At 40.3% G+C, this 24,812-nt stretch overlaps 1 protein-coding gene across 5 annotated transcripts in view; it reads right to left on the bottom strand.

Moving 5' to 3' along the window:
- Positions 1–24,812, bottom strand: part of OSBPL1A (oxysterol binding protein like 1A) — a 264,203-nt gene that overhangs the window by 231,745 nt on the left and 7,646 nt on the right. For 4 of the 5 annotated variants that reach the window (XM_077135758.1, XM_077135756.1, XM_077135759.1 and 1 more), the window contains exons 2-4: positions 14,734–14,856; positions 9,003–9,088; positions 8,037–8,111 (exon numbers count right to left, since the gene is read on the bottom strand). In XM_077135758.1, coding sequence (XP_076991873.1) covers positions 8,037–8,111; positions 9,003–9,088; positions 14,734–14,854 — 282 coding nt within the window. In that variant the 5' untranslated portion in view covers positions 14,855–14,856. Of the gene's footprint in view, positions 1–8,036; positions 8,112–9,002; positions 9,089–14,733; positions 14,857–24,812 lie in introns of those variants that run through there. The other variant, XM_077135760.1, reaches the window with a different exon arrangement.

The raw sequence follows: 24,812 nt of genomic DNA, 5'->3' as shown, positions 1-24,812 counted from the left end.
TCTCTTGAGGGACTGGAGAAAAATTATGGGACTATTAAACTTCCCCACCTGGAAAATTCCTGATATTCTCTCAAGCACTGGGGATTCCTGATTTAAGAAGTTGAGGCTGGCTCTTATGAAACTTATTTCTGCAATGGTGAAGCTAAGCCTACTTCTAAGTATGCCAGGAGTCACTTCCAGAGAACCTCTTTTGTTGCTCAGATGTGGTTTCTTTCTAAGCCAAACTCTGCAAATAAACTCATTACCCTCCCCACTACACGGGACATGAGTTTCAGGGATGTAAGTCTCCCTGGCAACATGGGACAAGACTCCCAGCGATGGGCCTGGCCCTGGCATCGTGGGATTGAGAATGTTTTCTTGACCAAAAAGAGGAAAAGAAATATAACAAAATAAGGTTTCAGTGGCTAAGAGATTTCAAATGGAGTTGAAAGGCTATTCTGGAGGTTACTCTTATGCAAGCTTCAGTCAGATACTGCAAATTGCCATGGTATCCCAAGCCCTGAACAACAGTATTCCTGAAAAACTCTAAAGAAAACTAAGGACTATATCTAAGATGCTATAAAAGCTTCACTTATTAAGTTTATTTTTCAGAAACTTAAACCTCCAGATTGTTCCTATGCCAGATAAGTCCTGAAATTTAGAAGTACCACTCTCTCCCACAATATCAACAAGTTGCATCCCTGCACCCAATAATGTCAATACCCCTTTTCAACATGAAGAAGTTAGAATGGTCGCTGCCTGAATATCCCTGAAGATCGAGAAAATGATGATAGGAGAGGGATGAGTTGTAACAGAGAAGTTAGGATTTAACAAATGGTTATGACTACTGAATCAATACATGTTTTTTTTTTTCAGTTTCTACTGTATTAAAACAGCCATAGGAAATACCTGCAACTGTGGAACTGTACCCCACACTATACTTTGAAATTTGCTCTAAAACTACTTGCTAAAGTGTACTTTGAAATTTATCAATTTTCTGTTATATATGTCATGTTGCACGATAAAAAATGTTTAAGAAATTATTTTAATTGAAAAAAAAAAAGAAATCAATGATGAATAGTCAGAAGCTGAAGACAGTTGCCCGGATAAAAATCATGAATCCTTGTCCAATTTCTGAACCCGAGTCAGTTTTGGACTTAGAACTATCCTAGTGGGAAAGATGCTGCAACACCAAAGCAAACGTGCACAGTCATGATTCCGCCAGCCCATACATAGTACAGGGACCAAAAGCTCTTATTCCAATAATTATACGTTGGGGAAATGGGAAGACACAAACTGTCTGATACACAGTCCAAGTTGACACTGACAGCGAACTAAAGTATCTTCAAGTTCCCTCTATTAGAAAGGGGGCATGCTAAGGGCAAAGCAATAAACCAGGTCCCAACCCAGGTTTGGCTGACAGTGACATACGGGACCATTAACCCTCTAGTGACCATTTCCCAGTTCCTGACAGTAGAATTAGAAGAGACACACTTAGTTGATGGCACAACCTTCATACTGTTTCCTTGATCTGTAGAAGAGTGAGATGGAAGACTCTAAAACTGCCTCCCCCCAAACCCTGGCCAAGATAAATCAAAACCAACATCCCATACGGGGAGGAATAGCAGAAATTAGTGTTTTCCTTGAAGGCTGAGAAAATGTAGGGGCGAAGGTTCCTATCATATTTCCATTATTTCACTAGCCTGTTAATGCAAAATCCAGATGGAATGTGGACGGTAACAGTAAACTTCCACAAACTCAAGCAAACAGTAGCCCCAGTTACAGCCACCCCGCCAAGTGTGGTATCTTTGCTAGAGCAGATTAATACTACTATCTCAAGTACATGGTATGTAACAACCAACTTGACAGATGCATTCTTTTTCATCCCTAGCGGGAAGTAAAAGATCTAAGACAGTTTGCATTCACAGGGACAGCAGGACACATTTACATTTCTATAAGAGGCTAGAAAGTTGAAAGCCTTGGCAATATATACAAACTCCAGAGGGTGGGAGATAAATCCTATGAATAATTCAGGGATTCTACCAAGTCAGTAAAATTTGTAGGGGTTCAGTGGTTTGGGAATGCCAAGACATTTTCTCCAAAGTAAAGAACAAATTATTGCTATATCATACTTCACTTAGACAATGTAGCACAATATCCGGTTAGACTCTTCAGGTCCTAGGGACAGCAGATTCCACACCCAAGGAAAATGCTCTCATCTACATACCAGTAGGCACAGGAGGCTGAAACTTGACCAGGGGGTCAGAGCAGGAGATGCTTGGGCCACATGACCTAGCTGGCCCTGTGGTATTTGTGCCATCAGGGGTGGGAACAGAGTTTTGTAGACTTTACGGCAAGCACCTGTGAGAGATGCGCAATACAGACCTCTAAAATTCTAGACCAAGGCAATTCCATTCTACAGTGGAGAAATACATACCTTTTGAAAAACAGCTTTTGGTGTACTACTGGGCATGGAGCACCTGACCATGAGGTGCTAAGCGACCAAGCAACAAGAACATCCTATCACAAGCTGGGTTCATCAGACCCACCAAGTCTTCAAGTCTGGTGGTTCCAGCAACAATCACCCTAAGATGAAAGCAGTCCATTCAGGACTGGAAACAGACCGAACCAGAAGGACAAGCAAGATGCAGGGTCAGGTAGCCTAGATACCAGCCCCATACCATCTACCACCATGGTATAAGTTACTTCTCCCCCAGCTCACACCTATGGCTGCCTGGCATGCTCATTGTGACCAAGTGATGGAGTAGGAAAATGTCCACACTTCAGTAACAGTTCAGGCAGCTTAATATGTGGGTACAAGTTAAATATGGATGGCAGCCACATTATAGCCTGAGCCAGTTTGAATCTGTTGTGTACCTCAGAAAAGCCAAGTTCTTTAACCCTCATTCAATATTGCTGGGTAGTGTTTTTTTTTTATTGTTTCCATGGAGATGTGACCCATCCAATTGTGAGTGGTAATTTCTGATTAGATGATTTCCATGGAGATGTGTCTCTACCCATTTAAGGTAGGGTTGCTTACTAGAGCCCTTTAAGAGGAAACCATTTTGGAAAAAGCTTTAGAGCCACGAGAGCCACCAGGACCTACAGAGCCAACAGAATGGACCAAGTCCTGGGGAAGCCATTGAAGAGAAAGCTAGCAGATCTCACCATGTGCCTTGCCAGCTGAGAAAGAAACCCTGAATGTCATTGGCCTTCTCGAACCAAGGTATCTTTCCCTGGATGCCTTAGATTGGGCACTTTTATAGTCTTGCTTTAATTCAGACATTTTCATGGTCTTAGAACTGTAAACTTGAACTTAATAAATTCTCCTTTCTAAAAGCTATTCCATTTCTGGTATACTACTTTCCAGCAGCTTGCAAACTAGAAAACAGCCCCATTCAGGGTAGCCTTGAAAGACAGCAAGGTAAAATACTCTGACAGCAGAGTGTCAGACAGCATTCTTGGTCACCAGTTTTGTATGAAAAGAAAAGTAGACTTAGGCTAGAATATATATAAGGATGCAAGGGCAGCCATGAATGGATTGGCCATTTGGTCAGGGGCCTGCAAGGAGAAAAATTGGAAGACAGGGGACAAGAAAGTGTGGGGCACAGGTATGTGGATGGAAACTTGGTTGCAGTCCCAATGTGTGAAGATCTTCATCTCACATGTAAATCTCGAGAGCATGTCCACCATAGAAGATGCACTACACAGACAATAAAATGACTCAGCCAGCTGATATCACCCAGCCTCTGTCAATGGCCACTGCAGTGCTGACCCGATAGGAATATGGACAAAATAGCTGTGGTGCATGAAGAAAGATAGGCATGGGTCCAACAACATGGGCTCCCACTACCCAAAGTGGATTAACTACTATAACTGCAAACATCCAACCCACCAGCAAGAGACCAACACTGAATCTTCAATAGGCAATACACCATCCTTCAAAGACAACAAGAACTCACAGAGTGTTTGATCCCAGTCTCCATGTGGGATCCCACAATATCACCTAACATCACATCAGAAGGAAGGAAGTACAAAATGGCCGCAGCCCAGGACCATGGGATCCAATGATCACATCATACACACCACCCAGTAGCCACTGCTGGATAACATTAGAAAGGTCTGTTAAAGGTATAACTGAAATGTCAACTTGGAGGCAACGCTTTATGAGGATGGGGAATCATCCTCCTGGATTCAGTATATACTTGAAAGCAAAACTCTTTACATGGTGCCATGTCCCAAACAGGTAGAGTACATGGGTCTGGAAGGCAAGGGGTCAAAGCAGGAGTAGGTCAATATCCATCATTTCCTGTGACCCACTTGGGAAATTTATGCTTCCCATGCCTACAATTCTGGGTTCTGTGGATTTAGTGAGCCTCAATCCCAAAGGGGTAACGTTTCCACCAGGAAATAAAACAAAAGTTCCATTAAACCATAAGCTATGGTTGCCACCCAGACACTGGGCTCCTTGTGTCAAGAGACCAGCACCAAGAAAACTCACCATCTTAGCAGAATTAATTGATTCTGATCATCAGAAGGAGGCAGGGCAGTACACAACAGGGATATGGAGGAATATGTCTGGCATGAAAGTGATATTCCTAAGTGTCTTTGACATTCCCTTGTCCAGATTTGGCAGTAAATGGACAAGTGTGTCAACCCCAGCCTAGGAAGGACGTGGTAACCTGGGCCAGCCTCCAGGATGAGAGTCTGATCATATCACCAGGTAAGCCACCATAACCATGCGCTAGCTGAGGGTGAGGGAATTAAGAATAGGTAGAAGAGGAGAGAGATGATTTGGTTGTGGCCCCAAAACCAAGCACAGCGACAGGTGCTATAGAAGGTTCCACTAACCTTCTTCTTCTGAGCTTCTCCTGGGAAGGAAAGCCCACTGGAATCCTGAAGGGACTGCTCCTAGAATGTATGAAGGAAGAACTCTGAGCGGAGTAAGAGGGGATTGGTGTAGAAGCGGTGATACACTGTTCAGATCCCCCTTCAGGAAGAAAGGACTTATTACCCCAGAGGCTGGGAGGGCCAGAAAGTAGCCTACAGCAGTTAGGCATTTTAGGGATTGTCAGAGGGCCTCCTCCTACAAGTTAATACCCCTGCCCAGGTAGCCTGAATCCAATGACTATCCCAAAGGCATAGAGGTCAGGCCCTCTAACACCAAGTTGGGGCAGTTCTGAAGGTCATCACTTCTTACAAGGTCAGCTAAGGCACCCCTTGAGGCTGCATCCCAGCCTAACCTGGCTCTCTGCCCATTCACACATCCTTTCCCACCCTGGCACACAGAGATCCCACAGCACACCAATAAACCAGCCGCACACAAATCTCCAGCTCAGTCGGCTTCCCAGGAAACCTACTCTACAACAAATGGCAATATTTATACCTATATTTCCGAGTTGTCATTTAGCATTAAATGAAAAAAATACAGATCAAGTTATCTGGTCAGTGCCTGATACACAGCATGCATTCAATACATAAGCATGAGAAATGGCATCCTAGGAAACAAGATAGAAAAGTTTACAGAAACCCCAACATTATACGTATCTTCTATAACCCAGACGAGAGGCATTAATTCCCAAGACACGGAGGAAGGATTTGTTTTAAATGTAGTCTCAAGTCCATTAAAAAATAATAGTGGGCGGTCCACGGTGGATCAGCAGGCAGAGTTCTTGCCTGCCACGCCCGAGACCCGGGTTTGATTCCCGGTGCCTGCCCGAGCCAAAAATAAATAAATAATAGCAAGTCAAAACACAGTTCAGGGCCACAATCTAATTATCTACTAGACTGGCTGCATTCCTATTTTAAACTGACTACAAAAGATGTAAAAACTTCAGAATTCTAACTGCATCTGAAAAATAAAGGAATAAATGTTAAAGATAACATTTTTAAATCCTGCTGTACTTTTACCAAAGAACACTAGGGGTCGCTAATATACCAAGAAAAGCTCTAAGGTCACTCAAAATTTGGGGAGCTGTATTAATTTATATATTCCTGAGGACAAGAATTCAAAGTGCTTTATAATAAACTAAATACCATTTCAATTCAACATTCTATTTATTAGTCACAGAATCTCAGAGTCATAAGATATTTAAGATTATTTTTATGGTAAAAGATCACACTGAGACTAGATAATTTCATTCTTCTCATGAGCACAACTGGAAATTAAACCTTTAGCATAATTCAGTCATGATTAGATATTCAATATATAAATTTCTTTAACGTTTCCTGTGTGACACAACCATTTAGGTTAAGCCAAATGTTATTTTCTAATACAACAGATAATAAAATACATATGCTAATGTTCAAATCAAGCTAAGGCCCAATTTAGCATGATTTCATTTTTAAAGTTCAAGAAAATCGCCAAAAAAGGTGAAATACGTGAAGAGCCGAGCACAGAAAGGGAACTGATTTGACTAGACAGTTACACAAATGGGCAATAAGACCCATGCTGTGCTCTTGGAGGACACACAAAAATGGACTGTATTAGCTCCCTGAGAGCAAGATTAATGCGACCGAGTAGTAAAGACATATACAACAAGGGATATCAAGGCATGAGAGGCATATACATCAAGGCCTATGAGGCATGAAAGTGCTGCAATAGAGAAAGAGGTTTAATGTGTTCAGGAAATCTAGAAAAAGCACAACTTCCTTCCAGCTGTAAGAAGTCAGGAAAGGATTGTGGAGAAGACGGCACGTGAGGTGCACTTTCAAGAACGGGTGGATTTGGGCCATGTGGAAACAAATGGCAAAAGGACTCTCCAGATATACAGAAAAGAATGAGAAGTGCAGGACTATATAATGGGAAACAGCAAATTGTTCAGGTATGGCTCAGACAAATTAAAATATTCGCTGCTCACTTTCAAAACTCCACAAAGCCCAGCATAGTAATTAACTGACTGACTACCTTCATTGTTTACTTTTTAAGGTAAAAGTGCTTCTTTCTAAGCTTTAGTAAGACTCCATAGCTGGTTTACAAATATCAACATATAAACAAATACAGAGGGGTGTTGTGAAATGAGCTAGTTCAAACATGGCTGGCACACACTGGGTCAGTTGCTGCTAATTTATATAAATGATTAACTATATCTAACCATTAGAATAAATGAAAGTATGAAACAATATAATAAATTCATTCTTTAACTTTGATAAATGCCCATAAATCTTCAATTATGGGATTATAAAATAACCTTTAGGGATTATGTTGGATTATGGTCAATAATCAGTATAAACAAGAAATACACCCAATGTCATAATTAATTTACCAAATCATTCAAACACACAAAAAACTTAACAGGAAAGTTGGGTGAAGACTTGTGGTTATGGTGGCATGAAAAGGTCAGAGAATCATCCTCTAGAAAACAGGTATAAAGCTGGCCAAAATTGTCAAAACCAACCATTTCTCAGTGATGGATATCTACTGAAGACAAACCAATTGAGAGGCATTTATTCAAAAGTAACTGCTAAAACTTCAAGTAAGAACATCAGGAGCCTTTAGCCTTTATCCACAGGTATTCCCATTCCCCTTTCCACTATCCCAATTTCCTCACCCCACCTCTGTGCCCTGCAACACAAACACACCCCTATTTCTACAAAAGGCAGAAAGAAATTCAGTGGTAGTTGGGGGCTTGGGATAAGAGCAGAGAATGAAGACAGAGAGACTCGAGGAAACTTGGGGTGGTGAAAATAAGAACTGGATTGTATCGATGGTTGCACAACTACGTAAATTACTAAAAATTCATTGAAGAGTGAATTTTATGAAATGTAAATTATACCTCATTGAAGTTACTTCGTAAAAGACAGGACACTCAGGAACTCCCCATCCCTGGAGGCATACAAGCAGACTGATGCTTCCACTGATGTATCGGGGATGCCACAGAGTGGAAGCCTACCCGGCCTTAGTACTTGACCTCACTGGCTCTTAAGATCTTGTGGTCTTTTGACCTAAAGCTTGGGTTTAGATATTTTTTGTGGCTTTTCCCAGTTGCTGATCCAGTAGTTATAGTACACTTGCAAATATTTCACTTGCAAAATCTTAATCATAGAATGATTTTCACCTTTCGTCCTGTAAAGGCAGCTCGATGAAGTGGCGTGTCTCCCATGTCATTTAAGACATTTACTTCTGCACCAGCCTAGGAGACACAAAAACCTTAAATATCTTCTGCACATTAAAAAATACACAAAAATGAAGATAATTCCTTTAAAATACACTATTTCAGAAATTAAAATAATTATATTAACTGGTTATCGTTACTAAAAAATTCAACTCGTAGTAAAAAATAAAATAGTAAGCTTCCTGAAAGGTAAAAACCCACTTGAAAAGGTAGTTTTCTTTTTTTTAAACATGGGCAGGCACCGGGAATCGAACCCGGGTCCTCGGGCATGGCAGGCAAGCACTCTTACCTGCTGAGCCATCGTGGCCCACCCAAAGGTACTTTTCTTTTAAAATCTATAGTCATTCTGCTTTAGAAGCACCCATATCAAATAAAGGAAAATCATCTCTGAATGAAATATGCTATTTTCTCTACCACCAATTTAAAAAGTATACAGGGGTAAAAAAAAAAAAAAGATACCCCATTTAAATGTACAGAGCTACAGCAAGATGAAATTCAACTTCAGGAATATCAATATGTGAAAAATTATTCAGTAAAGAAGTGAAAAATATGAGGTCCTAAATTGTAGCGTGCTCATTAAGAAATTCTGACATTTTTTAATTATTTAGGATGCACGTGTTGTTTTTTCTTAAGTGTTAGGCTCACAAAACAGAAAATAATATCTTCATTAATTTACATGTCTACCTTTTGCAATCTTAAAAAGCAAATAATATAAAAATAAATGAAAAACAGAATTTCAATCAGTATAATCTAATTTATGTATTTAGTAAGGAATAATTGTCTTTAATGATGAGTTATTGTTTTAAATAAGCCATTATGGCTCAGGTGACTTTTGTAAGACTTTCATCTATAACCTCCATAATAGCAAAAGTTACTATATTCATTAAAACATTAAGAATATAAATATACCTTCAATAGATCCAGGACCACTTGTCTATGTCCAAAATAGCATGCCAGATGAAGAGGTGTCCATCCCAAATTAGACTTACTTTTTCCTAAAAATGGGAAAAGATATGGTATTTCTAGAGGTGATTTAGGTAACATTACAATAAAATTAATCTCTCCCAAATAAGCTGCATCAATGCCTTGGCCAATGGCCCTCACTTTGCTAACTAACTAGCCAGAGGCAAGAGACATAAAGACAGAGTAAAAGGTGCAACAAGTGCAAGGATTAAAATGCAAAAGACCCATTAGACTATTTCCTGATGCATTCATTTAGCTATTGCTCCACAGTGACTGAAATGGAGCCTCTGACTTCTGATAAAATCTCAGTTAATGAGGATATTGGGTTACCAGAGTGTTAGAGAGTTCAACAAAATGACAAGAACAAAAGGTAAAAGAGATGAAATGTCAGACCCCAGCAGTAGATCCTGGATTAATAAAAAACAATTGAGTATTGCAAAAATGGGAACCACATAATTCAATTTGACAAAACAGAAAATAGGGCAGTAGAGCTTAGAGCTGAGAAAGCTCCAAAAGCTCACCAAAATTCCCAATCAGGCTTGAAAGGATGCAGCCTATCAAAATCCCAAAGTCCACCCCTGGAGGTTATAAAGCCAGGGAGAGGCTGCTGCACAGCACAATCCTAGGGACAGGAGTGTGGTTTAATGGCTTACATGGAAAAGAGGCACCTCGCTTGGATTACATGCTGTCCTCGGCTTGTGGATCTCAGGACTGAACCAACAGAACCTCAGATTCCTGCCTCAGCACCCCCAGGACAGACCTCTACAAACCCCCAGAGAGACTGCTACAGCCAACGCCCTCCCTGAATTGTCTGTCAGTTACCCAAACTCTCACATCTGTTTCCTCTCAAATATTTCCCCAGGCCCTCTGGCACCCTAACTCCATCGTTAATAAATCCTAGAAGCTCAGCTATTTCCCTGAACCTTTCTTCTCCTTCTGTTCTTAACTGGAACCTAGCTCTCCCCATGACAGAGATCTCCTATCATCCTTCAAGCTCTGATATTTCAATAAGCCCCTTCTCATTCTGGAAGGTGGGGGGGGGGGGAGACTAAACATTAGTTAAGTTCTGTAACCCTACACTCAAACTTCATGAGTTGATCTCTACTTATGCACATTCTTTCAACCGTGTTTTCTACAATCCATCCACTCTTCCTGACCCTGGATCTCATCCCTTCCAGTTTTTCCCTAAACTCCTTTTTCATCTATATCTTCAACCTCTCCCTCTTTAGTTGCTAATAAAAAGGAGCAACTAAATGTCTCTCCCACCTAACAAGCAAAAACAAAGAAGCAAAACCAAAAAGCAAACACACAAACCCCTCCCTTGACCTCATGCTCCTGACTAGCTCTTGTCCTCTTCCCTCTCCCTTCCTATTTCCAGTCTTCACTTGCCATTTACTTGTTCCTTTCTATCAACTACCTACCCATTGCAAACCAGGTTTGTCTCCCACCATGCCATTAAAATCATCTTCAATTTTTTACAATAACTGCTGACACCAAATCCCGTGGGCACTTTCCAGCTGCCACCATTCTGCCTAGCATCGGGGAGCATGGCCCACTTCCCTCCCTGGCTTGCACCGCACTGAACCCTGTGGGTTTCCTCTTACCACTCTGGCCTTTTTCTCAGTATCCTTTGGAAGCTCTACTTCCCTGACAATCCTCATATTGATATCTTCAAGGTTCATCTTCACCTCCTCGCATATGCTGTTGGCTTCAAAGCCCAAAGCTCCATTTCCAACTCTTCACTGGATGCCTCCATTTGGATGACAGGAAGGTACCACACATTCCAACAGTACAAAGCTGACCTCACCTTTCATCTCCCCATCTCAACACACGCACTCACAACAATACTACCTGCGGCCCCTCCCCTGTTTGTTTCCACAATTAATCATTTCATCATTCACATCTTTCCCCAAGCCATAAATCAACATCAACCGTGCCTGTTTCTTTTCTTTTCACCTCCCACATTCAATTAGTTAATCTTATTGATTCTGTCTCCAAACATTAATTAATTAAATTCACTTTTCTCATTCCCATTGGTTCTACCTCCATGTAACCCACAACCATCTCCTCTAAATTGCCCACCCCTCCCCATTCACTTCTATAGAGTGAACTGCACATACATCTGTTTGTCTTTCCTCTAAACAAGCCCTTTCAAAATGCCCTCAAGACAAAGTCTGACTAGTAGATTGATGGTGAAAGTTTGAAAAAACATTAAGGTATGTTTCTTAGTTTTGCATTTCCAAGAAGATGACCTTACACACAAATTTACCCTGAGACAACCATGGGTGTGGAGAAAGAAGGGTCACTGAGGATTATTAAAGCAGGAATGTGTTTGACATCCAAAACTAAATCCTGGGGTAAAGATTAAAAGCCACTCTGTTGAAAGGGAGCAGTTCTTAAATTCCTTTAGCCTACCAAGAACCAACTCAGATTGTAATTTCTGGAAACAGATAACAGTTTATTTTGCAGTAGCAAAGATGAGACTCCTTCCCGGTGAGGGCTAGGACATGAGGTTTGCTGCTCTAGGACAGAAGAAGGTGACCCAAAAGAATAAAATATGGATCTGAAGTCTGCCCTTTCTGGGACAGAGGGATTGACTGCGGGACAGAGAAAGGCTGAAGATGAGACATGGTCATGGTTCCGGATCTTAGATTCAAAAAGGGAGACAAACTGAAGGGCACACCGAGAACAGACAAGTCATATCTGGGATGCGAAGGAAAGGTCTCTTCAAGGGCCATCTACCCCATCTCCCCCTATGCCCTGCAAAGTGGCCACATCAAGCAAATCTGGTAGTACAGGAAGAGGGAAGGCCAAATCTTGACCAACCAGAGCTGCTCTTCATTCCTGAGTGTCATTAAGTTCCACATGCCACCTTCACAAGACAGGAGCAGAGTGTGGCTGAACCAGCTGGCCTAGGATGGGTGCCGGATGGAAGGAGTGAGAGAGGTAGGCCCAGGGGACACAAACCCAAGAGGAGCCAAGGTGAGTCTCTGAGACAGACCAGGAGAACCACCCAACGTGACACAGAGACCCAACCCCAAGTTCTACTTCAGCTACAAACGCAGAGACTACTTGGAAGTTGGAAGTCCCAGAGAAACCAAAGGCCACCTCCTGTATTTTAGGTCCCCTGGTCTCCCATTGCACAAACATACAGTAAGTCTCATCTTTACATGTAAATGTCATCTTAGGGAAGGTGGGGAAGTGAGGGGATGGAGAAGCTCCGGACAGTCAAGCATTAATACTGAAAGGCTATCAAGATTGAAGCACCTGAAGAAAATATTCAACTCATGAATTCTGAATGTAGGGTTACAGAACTTAACTAATGTTTAGTCCCCCACACACACACACTTACAGAATGAGAAGGGGCTTGTTGAAATATCAGAGCCATTTTAGAGAATAAATTCTATTTCTCTGCACATCAGAATGTGATATATTTGCAACTCTGCTGTATAAGGCACATTATGATTTATCCCCATCTTTAGCCCTCAGGCCCCTTCCATCTAGGCTCCTCTTGCCTCAGGTCCTTGGCAAATGCTGTTTCTTCTGCTTTGTACCCTTTTCTTCCCTATCTTTAACTAGTTAACACCTACACACTCTATACACAGACCCTTAGAATCATTTCCTCCCCTCTACCTCAAACCATATATTAAACTCAAAATAGATCAAAGACCTAAATATAGGAGCTAGAACTATCAAAGCTCCCTGAAAGAAAAGTAGGGAAGTATCTTCATGACTTTGTGTCAGGCAATGTTCTTTTTTTTTTTTCACTTTATACCCAAAGCACAAGCAACAAAAGAAAAAACAGATAAATGGGACCTCCTCAAAATTAAAAACTTTTGTGCCTCAAAGGACTTTATCATGAAAATAAAACAACAACTTACACACTGGGAGAAAATATTCAGAAATCACAGATCTGACAAGGGCTTAATATCCAGAATATAAAAAGAAATCCTTCAACTTAACAAAAATCAAACAACCTAATTTAAAAATACACAAAAGATTGTTTCCGGGCCCATGCACTCCACCCCCCCACCCCTGCCCCGCCAAAAGAAAAAATACACAAAAGACTTGAACAGATCTCTCTCCAAAGAAGATATACAAGTGGCCAGAAAGCACATGAAAAGATGCTCAACATCATTAGCCATCAGGGAGAGGCAAATCAAAACACTAATGAGACACCATTTCACACCCATTAGAATGACTGCTATTAAAAAAAAAAACAGAAAATAAGTTTTGGAAAGGATGCAAAACAGGAACACTCATTCATTGCTGGTGGCAAAATAAAATGGCACAGAGCCACTGTGGAGACAATCTGGCGATTCGTCAGAACGCTAACTGTGGACCGGCCAAAGGACCCAGCAATCCCACTACTAGGTATACACCGAAAAAAAAACCCAGAAAACAAGGAAACAAGGGCTCAAACAGACACTTACACACCAACGTTCATAATAATATTATGCACAATTACCAAAAGATGTAAACAACTCATCAGCAGGTGAACAGATAATAAAATGTGGTATATACATACAATGGAATATTATTCAACCAAATAAAGGAATTAAGCCCTGATATGTGTGACAACATGGATGAACTTTGAAGAAATCACGTTGAGTGAAATAAGCCAAACACAAAAAGACAAATACTGAAAAGCTCATTGATTTGAAACAATCAGAATGAACAAACTCATCGAGTCGGAACCTAGAATATAGGCTACCAGGGGACAGGGTGAGGACAGGGAATGTGTAGTTAAGGCTTAAAATGTAACAGCTCCTACTTGGAATGATGGAAATATTTTAGTAATGGATGGTGGTAATAGTAGCACAGAGTTGTGAGCACAATTAACTGCACTTACTCATATATCTTAATGTGATTAAAAGGGGAAATGGTGGAATGTATATATGGTAGCAGAATATAAATGCAAAAAAAAAAAAAAAAACACCAAGGAAGTACACTATACCACGAACCCTAAGTTAGTCTATGGAGTTCAATTAACTGTGCAATTTTAAAAATGTGGTATCATCAGTGTAACACATGTTCCACACCAACACAAGGTGCTGGGGAGTGGGGTGGTATATGGGAAGCCTGTATTTTATGTATGATTTTTCTGTAAACCCACAACTTCTCTAATTAAGGGGGGGGGAAAGTAAATATAATTTTCTCCAAGTAGTTCTCCCTAATCCTTCAAATTCCAGTTAGAAACCTCTCCATGATACCTTGCACTTCCATATCCTAGCACATATTTTGAAATGTAGAGTACTTCATAGACTCATCTATTAATCTACTAGTCTAATCTCAAGTACAAGCAGGGATCTGGTCTTCATTATTTCTCCATTATTATCTCCAAGGTACTTTCCATGATGCACACAGTAAACACTCATACCTGCAGGTTTGACTACAATATTGCTGAGAAGAAAAAAATGATCATAAAATGCACCTTGCAGTCTCAAGTTACCCTTGTAGTTTGAAAAGTTTAGCATCCATGACAATTTTAATAGACCTCAATTTCTCTGAAAGAGAAGGAACGAGAAGAGACATTTTATGTACACTTGTGAGGGTTTTTCCTAGGATAAGAGATAGAGATGTACTGTCTGCAAGATTAGAAAGATCAGTGTTAAATAAATGAAACAGTAGTGGCAGACTAGTAAGAAAAAGCCAAAAAAGTTCATTCAAAGCGTACCTTTGCAATTAATGTCAGCGATTACTTCATTTCTCTCCATGGTTTCTAGCAGCTGTCTTACTTCCTCAGTGTTGCCATTTCTGGCATGATGGAGAAGCTGTTGTTCTACTTCTGTGTTCATTTCTAAATAAAAAGAATATTGCCATTAAGTAGGAACATTATTAGCTGCTAATACAGAAATACCTATATTACCCACAAGTACTAAAAAGGGGAAAGATCACCTTATTTTACAGTGAAGAAAAGAGATACGAGTCCTGATTGAAGGAATTGGCTGCAGGGTCAGAACTGGACTCTGAAACTCCTTGCCCTTTGTATTATCATCAAAGAAGCACATTAGGCATTTAGACAAGATTCTTAATCTCTCCAAGCCTCAGTTTCCTCATCTTCAAAATACTGGAGGGGTGCCAGGGTAATTCAGTGGTAAAATTCTTGCCTGCCATGTGGGCCAAGCTCAAGTCCCAGTCCAAGCACTTTTCCCCAAACAAACAAATAAAACAAACAAAAATTCAACAAATGGTGCAGCAACAACAGGATACACACATGGAAAAATAATGAAACGTGATCCTGCTATACAGCATACAAAAAAAATATATAGACATATAACCAAGCTCAGAGCTGCTGTAATTTTATGTATATGGAGGCATTCTAATATAGAATATTATGCAAATACTCGTATAACATTAACAAACAATTAGACAAACATGAAGGTAAATATTATAAGATATCTAAGTGTACACATTCAAAAACTGCAAAAAACACATTTTAAATAGATAGAAAAGATAAATTACAGATAAGGATTCTGGAGTGACTATACTTAAAAATAAATTTCTTTTTCTCTCATATTTTCTTACCAAATCCAAAAATAAAAAGAGGATTACAACCAAAGTTAAAACGCATATTAAAACAAGCAAATGTTATAACTCACAATTTCTACAAGTACTAATAATCAAATAAATACAGATAAATCAAATAAACAAAGAATTTTTTTAGCCTATCAGATTAGCAAAAATAAAAAAAAAGATTAAACATACTCACTGCTGGCAAACATAGTAAATGTGAATGCACTGCTCTAAACTGTGAATATATACACATACATATTATGAATACACACACATACAATCTTTCATATGCTATGTGGGGAGAAGCAGCAATTTGGCAATCTCAAATAAACTTCAAAATATACATACATCATTTTCTTTGTCTAGGCAACTCCATTTCTAGGAATCTATCCTACAGAAATATTTACATAAGGTTATTTTATAAGGATATTCATAAGGATTGCACAGGGACTGGCAGTACAACAATGGAAAATAAACTCCCAGCCCTCTAGAAACAGGGCAAACATGCAAACAAGTCATCAGAACAGCATGTGTTATGTATTGTAATATGCAAGGGACAGCACATTACCAGTGGAAGAAGTCAGAGAGGAGGTGACATTAAGCTGGGATTTAAGTCATCAAGAGCACAAGGGTGAACAAGGTTTCTAGCCCATACAGCTGCATGGTAACAGGGTGATTAAGATATAGAACATAAGAAAGAAAAAAGACAGCCTACACAATGGGAGACAATATTTGGAAATGATACATCAGATAAAGGTCTAGTACCCAGAATTCATAAAGAGATTGTCCAACTCAACAACAAAAAGACAGACAACCCAATAACAAAATGGACAAAAGACTTGAACAGACACTTCTCAGAAGAGGAAATACAAATGGCCAAAAGGCATATGAGGAGATGCTCAACTTCCCTGGCTATTAGAGAAATGCAAATCAAAACCAAGATGAGATATCATCTCACACCCACCAGAATGGCCATTATCAAAAAACAGAAAACGACAAGCGCTGGAGAGAATGCAGAGAAAGAGGCACACTTATCCACTGTTGGTGGGAATGTCAAATGGTATAACCGCTGTGGAAGGCAATTTGGCGGGTTCTTCAGGAAGCTAAATAAGGAACTGCCGTATGACCTGGCAATACCATTGCTAGGTATCTACTCAGCGGACATGAGGGCAAGGTTACAAATGGACATTAGCACACCAATGTTTATAGCAGCATTATTTACGATTGCCAAGAGATGGAAACAGCCAAAATGTCCATCCACAGATTAGTGTCTAAACAAGCTGTGGTATATATATACGATGGAATATTATGCAGCTGTAAGACAGACTAAAGTTACAAAGCATGTAATAACATGGATGGACCTTAAGGACAATATGCTGAATGAGATTAGCCAGAAACAAAAGAATACTATATGGTCTCACTGATATGAACTGACATTAGTGAATGAACTTGGAGAATTTCAGTTGGGAATAGAGACCATCAGGAGATAGAAATAGGGTAGATATTGGGTAATTGGAGTTGAAGGTATACAGATTGTGCAACAGGACTGATTTTAAAAATTCAGAAATGCAAAGCACAATACTACCTAACTGTAATACAATAATGTTAGAATACTGAATGAAGCTGAATGTGAGAATGATGGACAGAGGAGGCCTGGGGGCACAAATGAAATCCGAAGGAAAGAGATAAGATAAAGATTGAGACGGTATGTTCTAGTTTGCTAGCTGCCAAGAATGCAACACACCAGAGATGGATTGGCTTTTAATAAATGGGGATTTATTTCATTAAACCATATTGTTCTTCAGAGGAAAAGCAGTTAACTTTCAACTAAGGTTCTATCTTCCATGGGAAGGCACAGGGTGATCTCTGCGGGCATTCTCTCCAGGCCTCTTGGTTCCAACAACTTTCCCCGGAGTCATTCCTTTCTGCATCTCGAATGCTGAGGTGAGTATGCTGAGCTGCTCGGACTGTGCTACACTGAGCTCTCTCATTTAAGCTTCCAGCCAATTAAATCAACATCATTCACTGCAGCAGGCATGCCTCATAGCTGACTGCAGATGTAATCAGCAACAAATGAGGTTCACATACCACTGGCTCATGTCCACAGCAAAAGAACTAGGTACTTTCACCTGGCCAAGCTGACACCTGAACCTAACTACCACATGTTCACCCCTTATCAACTTGACAACTATATGCATCACCTTAAATGACATTAAAGTGGCAGAAATTCTCTTCTGGTTGTGAACCTATGAATCTCAAAAGTTATCTGGTGCCAATACGCAAAAGACATTCACAAGATGCATGTGTCAATTTCCATAGGAAGAAACTAGAAGGAACACAGGAGTCGCAAGACTCAAACAGTTCTGAAAACCTGCAGAGCAAACTCCATTATATTTCAAAGTCTGAAAGTCATTTATTCTTTGGCTTTAGAAAGTGGCAGTCCTACCCTTTCCAAGGGGCTATGCAGTGGCCCGCCTCTTTCCGAATCAACCTTGGGGGACACCGAGGAGACCACCTTTTTCTCGGCTCCACCCTCTCCAAGCATTGGGGCCACACCTGGGCTCCCTGCCATTTATGGGGCACACACTCAACCCCTCCACGTGGTGGCAGCCAGGCTCTCCCCAGCCCCCAAGGAGCATGCTGTACCTTTTCCAAGGCCTGAGGCTGCACAACTCTTCCACTGCAACAAGATGGGCGACTCATCCTCGCCCTTCAGGGCAAACTCACCCTCTCCATGTATATGGGTGGGTCCTCTCTCCTGGCCCAAGGTTTCTTGGCTTCAGACCCGAACTTCCATGGTTCTCACTCTGCAAACTCCAATTTGTCCCTTTTGTGTCCCCCTTTGTCCAAACTGGCAGTCATTCTATTTACACCAACAGTCTCTTCAAGCACTCCAGGATTTCTCCATCATTCTCCTCACAATTCCTCCAAAATCTTCCCCTTATCATTCAAAAAACTGGTCCAAAATGACTGGTATTTGCAAACTGCAGCAGCACCCCACTTTTCTGGTACCAAATCTGTTCTAGTTTGCCAGAATGCAACACACCAGAGATGGGTTGGCTTTTAATAAAAGGGGATTTATTTCGTTAAAACATATTGTTCTTCAGAGGAAAGGCAGCTAACTTTCAACTGAGGTTCTTTCTTACATGGGAAGGCACAGGGTGATCTCTGCTGGCCTTCTCTCCAGGTCTCTGGGTTCCAACAACTTTCCCTGAAAGCAATTCCTTTCTGCATCTGCAAAGGTCTTGGCTGAGCTGCGAGTGCTGAATGAGGTACGCTGAGCTGCTTAGGCTGAGAGAGGAAGCTATGTTGAGCTCTCTCATTTAAGCTTCCAGACAATTAAATCAACATCATTCATTGCAGTAGGCATGCCTCCTAGATGACCGCAGATGTAATCAACAACAGATGAGCTTCACATACCACTGGCTCAAGTCCACAGCAATAGAACCAGGTACCTTCACCTGGCCAAGTTGACACCTGAACCTAACTACCACATGGTATAATCTAGGAATGCCTAGAGTGTATAATGATAGTGATTTAATGTACAAATTTAAAAATGTTTTCGCATGAGAAGAACAAGGGAATGTCAATACTGCAGGGTATTGAAAATAGATGGTAATTCATATTTTAATACTTAAACTATGTGTGAGACTAAAGTAAAAAATGTTTACTGGGTACAAAATTTATATTTTGACTAGTGCATTTCCTAATATAACTTATGTGAATGGCAAGAAAGGGGGAAAATTCAACTTTCCCCAGTGGAGAATTCTTGATATTCTCATAAGCAATGGGGACAACGAAAGCAACAGGCTGACCCTCAATCGTGGAGTTTGTTCATATGAAACAACCCCACAAAGGATAGGCTAAGCCTACTTAAAATTAGGCCTAAGAGTCACCCCCAGAGAACCTCTTTTGTAGCTCAGATGTGGCCTCTCTCTCCAGCCAACACAACCAGCAAACTCACTGCCCTCCCCCTCTCTACGTGGGACATGACTCCCAGGGGTGTAAACCTCCCTGCAACATAGGACAGAAATCCTAGAAAAATGGGCTGGGACTCAGCACCAAGAGACTGAGAAAATCTTCTGGACCAAAAGGGGAAGAGTGAAATGAGACAAAGTGTCAACGGCTGAGAGGTTCCAAACAGAGTCCAGAGGTTATCCTGGAGGTTATTCTCACACATTAAGTAGACAGCACCTTGTTATTCAAGATGTAATGAAGAGGCTGGAGGGAACTGCCTGAAAATGTAGGGCTGTGTTCCAGTAGCCATGTTTCTTGATGATGATTGTATTATGATATAGCTTTCACAATGTGACTGTGTGATTGTGAAAACCTTGTGTCTGATGCTCCTTTTATCTACCTTATCAACAGATGAGTAAAACATATGGAATAAAAACAAATAGGGGGAACAAATGTTAAAATAAATTTAGATTGTAAAGATAGTGATCAATGAAAGGGAGGGGTAAAGGGTATAGTATGTATGAATTTTTTTGTTTTCTTTTTCTTTTTCTGAATAGATGCAAATGTTCCAAGAAATGATCATGATGATGAATATGCAACTATGTGATGATATTGTGAATTACTGATTATATATGTAGAGCGGAATGATCAAAAGTTAAGAATGTTCGCATTTGTTTGGTGTTTTTTTTTAAATGAAAAAATTAATAATAATAAAAAAAGAAGTAATTAGCTAATACAGAGCTTGAGCACAAGAAAGTAGTGCTGGGCTAGAAGTAAAATAGCAGGAGTTAGCAGCATATAAATGGTCATTAAAATCATAGAGACAGGGCCACGGTGGCTCAGCAGGCAAGAATGCTTGCCTGCCATGCCAGAGGACCTGGGTTCGATTCCCAATGCCTGCCCATGTTAAAAAAAAAAAAAAAGATTAAAAAAAAATCATAGAGACAAATGAGATCCTATTCTAGAATATCAACATTTAAAGGCTGGGAGGCCAGAAAAGAGGATCCAGAAAAAAGACTAAGAATAGAAAGTGGAGTACCACTGACCCCAAGGGACAAGGGGCTTTCCAGGGGTATGGTGGGTATGAGGAACCAAAGAAAGAGCAAGCAGGACAGGCCTGACGGGTCAACTGGCTTGGCTAATAGAAGGCCTTTAATAAACCCACCAAGAATCCCACCAACAGGAATAACCAAGGCAAAAAAGAGATTTTGGTAAACTGAAGAGAGGGGAAGGGTGGTAAAAGTGAAAGAGTGCACGAGACTCCTTTTAAAGCAACTTCATTCTGAAGTGAAAGGGGACAGCTTTACTTTTAGGATATGAGACACCTGGGCGTGTTTATAGGCTGTGGGGAGAGCGCCTAGTGGGAAGAAAAGCTTGAAAATAAAAGAGAAAAAAGGAGGATGACCGACAGAATGAGATTCTTCGGAAGAGCCTGAAGTAGGTGGGAGGAAAAGCACGGGTGGAAAGGACTGACATTGGAGAGGACACTGTGCAGGTCACAGAGGCTGGAGGGCAGGAAAGATCATGAGTATGGCATGGGGGGCTGGGTAGCTGTGGGAAGCACTCCTGTTTGATGGCAGACATTTCTTCAGTAAGGAAAGGAGCAGATTCACAGGTATCTTAACCTCTTCCTGCAAGACAGGATGGCGGGAAAGAAAAGAAAAGAAAAAGAAAAAAAACTTTTACTTATTTATTATTAAATAAACAGTACATATTAAATGTTTTATTCTAAAATTAAGAAGAAAATAATTACTTAGGAATGCCTGGAGTTGGCAAAGATGGTGATTAAATGTACAAATAGGTTTTTGCATGAGGGAGAACAAATGAGTGTCAACATTGCAAGGTGATGAAAATGGAATGGTGTACAGGGAAAAATACAATCAAGCAATTAGGGTCTATCAGTAACATTGTAACATGCTTCCACTGAATGTAACAAAGGCAATATGTCAAAACTAAATGTCAATAAGCAGGAGATATGTGGAAGGGTATGAGATTCTTTGCAAAATAAAAGGAACGTCCTCATGTAGATCGTGGGGGGAAGGCATGGCTATGTGATTATACCAGGAATCACTGATTTTTTTTTACTTCGGTTGGATTGTACGATGTGTAAATAAAACTGTTTAAAAATGAACAGAGAGGGCAGGCAATGGTGGATCAGTGGCAGAGTTCTCGTCTGCCATGCCACTTTGGACTCGGTTTCCCAGAGCCTGCCCCTGTTAAAAAAAAAAAGAACAGAACAGAGAGATACAAGTACTGGAGAAAACGTGAAGAAAGAAATGTACTAGTCACTGCTGGTAAAGAAGAGGAGTGCTGCAGCCCCTCAGGAGTGCAGCGTGGTGTTTCCACAGGAGGTTAGAGGTAGGGATGCCATATGATCCTGCAAACCCCGCTGCTAGGTAGAAACCCAGAGGAAATGAGAGTAGGGACAAGAATGGACACTAGTATCTATGGTGGCATGTTCACAATTCGCAATGGATGGAGGTGGCCCGGGTACAACGACCGGGAAATGGAAGGGGAAACTGGTGTTTACTTACTACAGAGGCAACTAGGTGAACGAATCTTGAGGAAAGTATGTTGAATGAAATGTCAAAACAAAAAGACAAATATTATCATGCCTCACTCATATGGACTAACTATAATATACAAACTTGGAGAAGTGAAGTTGAGAGCATGGGTTATCAGGTTAGGGCCTACTGCACAGGTTCCTAGACTGTAAACTCTTAAAGCAGTCACATCTATTCAGGAGTACAACTGTAAATTCTGAAATACTGAGTTATTTGTGTATAACCTGGTTGTTCCCTGAAACTCCGGGTAATTGTGTCACACCTGAGACTCAGAGTTAGAGCAGTGAAGTATGAAAGTTAGCATTGCCCCATTTAGCAACTGTTAAAAAAGTTGAAAAAGTGATTAGATTTGGACTAAATTTATGAATGAAGCTAATGTGGATAGGAAGGACTAACATAAGTCAGAATACAGAGTAAAGGATGATATGGTCTATATTTAAAACTTCAATTTCTGTGTAAGACCAAAGGAAGAGATGTTTATTTGGTGCAAAAAATATATATTTTGGGTGGTGCACTATCTAATTTAATGTATATGGTCAGTTTATTCAAACACTATAATTTCATGGAATCTTGAATAAGGATTCAAGATCTTATTGATTCGTACAGGTTAGTGTGATGTCTTGATATAACCCAGAGTAATTTGGGCAGAGAGGTAAAAAAGTATTTGTAAAGTCCCCTTGGGGGATGGGGCAAAAAGGAGGAAACATTAAACATCCCGATCTGGGAAATTTCTGATATTCTCAAAAGCAGTGGGGACAACCAATCAATAGGCTGAGCACCTGATCTTGGGGTTTGCCCCTATGAAACTTATTTCTGCAAAGGATAGGCTAAGCCTACTTTGGCCCAAGAGTCACCCCAGAGAACCTCTTTTGTTGCTTGGATGTGGGCTCTCTCTCCAAACCAACTTGGCAGGTGAACTCACTGCCCTCTCCCCGATGCGGGATATGACTCCCAGGGGTGTACATCTCCCTGACAATGGGGGACATGACTCCTGGGGATGAGCTGGGACCCAGTATCATCAGATAGAGAAAACCTTCTTGACAAAAAGGCAGAAGAGAGAAATGAGACAAAGTTTCAGTGGCTAAGAGATTTCAAACAGAGTTGAGAGGTTATCTCAGAGGTCATTCTTATGCATTATATAGATACCCCTTAATAGTTTATGGTGTATTGGAGGAGCTAGAGGGAAGTACCTGAAACTGTCGAACTGTATTCTAGTAGCCTTGATTCTTGAAGATGATTGTAAAACTATATACTTCTACAAAGTGACGGTGTGATTGTGAAAACCTTGTGTCTGATGCTCCCTTTATTCAGGCTACAGATAGATGAGTAAAGAACAAGGACAAAAATACATAAATAACGGGGGGAGGGGATAATGGGACAAAAAAATTGGGGTAGATTACTATATCAGTGGTCAATGAAAGGGACAGGTAAGGGGTACAGGATGCATGGGTTTTCTCTTCTTTTTGTTTTTCTGGAATGATGCAAATGTTCTCAAGGTGATCATGATGATGAATATATAACTATGTGATGATACTGTAAGCCACTGATTGTATACTTTGAATGGATTCTAGAGTGCGTGAAGATAGCAATATTTTCTTAAAAAAGCAAATCAGGATTTTTTTTGGCTAATATTTTGTATAGTTTTTTTGCATCCACACTCATGATTCACATTGGCCTGCTATTTTCTTTTCTCATATGTTTTTGATTTTGGTATTGCAGTAGACTGAATAACGTACCCCAGTTTAGACATGTTCTTTATCTTATTATACATTCATGTAGGTATGAACCTAGTGTAAATAGGATCTCTTAAAAATGTTAATTTAAAGTGTGGCCCAATTGAAAATATACACATATTGGATTGTTTAAGTTAAAGCCATAATGGTTTTTCACAGCATTAAATGCAGCCTTCCAGCAACACATGGGTAAATTTGATAGCACCTTTGGCCCCATTTATCAAATGAAATATAGCAAAGGAAATATGGCAAAAATGAACAAATTTTATGCAATGAATTTGAGGGAAAAAAAAAAGTTAAACCTCACCAAGGCAGGAAAAAACAACAACAACATTGTTCTATGTTTAAGTTCCTAAGGAATCTATTTTTAAGACAGGCACCTGTCTAAGAAATACTCTTAAAACAATTAAGACATTTTCTCCTTTTGAAAGCAATTTTGACACCACACCCATCAATGTTGGTTAGTACATCTGGAGGCTAAGCAGACTGTTAAGGTTTTCTGACTGTAAAACTTAGGACTTGATCAAATAAACTATACCTTGAGGACAAATCCCAAAATGCTGTAAGGCACCGCTGGCTATTTTAACTTACACTGTTTAAAATATAGAGTGGCAGGGTGGGGGTGGCAGGGAGGAGTGATACCTTCTTCTAACTCCCCTTGGAAATGAGTTTATGACAATCATACATATGTTTAAACTTGCCTCAATAAACAAATCATTGTATGTGTTAAGAGCAGAAAACAGGAAAAATACATTTGTATAGCAAAATAACTTCCCAATGGCTCTAACACCCAGTCAAAATCACACAACTCCAAAAATATCTGTAATTTAAAAGCTGAATAAACTTCTGTTTTAGTCTGCCAAAGCTGCCAGAATGCAACACACTAGAGATGGATTGGCTCTTAATAAAAGGTGACTTATTCAGTTAAAAACCTCGAAGTAAAGCAGATAACTTTCAACTGAGGTTTTCTCTTACATGGGAAGGCA

The sequence above is a fragment of the Tamandua tetradactyla genome, chromosome 18 (assembly GCF_023851605.1).
Source record: "Tamandua tetradactyla isolate mTamTet1 chromosome 18, mTamTet1.pri, whole genome shotgun sequence".
NCBI lineage: Eukaryota > Metazoa > Chordata > Mammalia > Pilosa > Myrmecophagidae > Tamandua > Tamandua tetradactyla.
The sequence above is the reverse complement of the archived record's forward strand: the minus strand, read 5'-3'. Positions and strand labels throughout refer to the sequence as shown.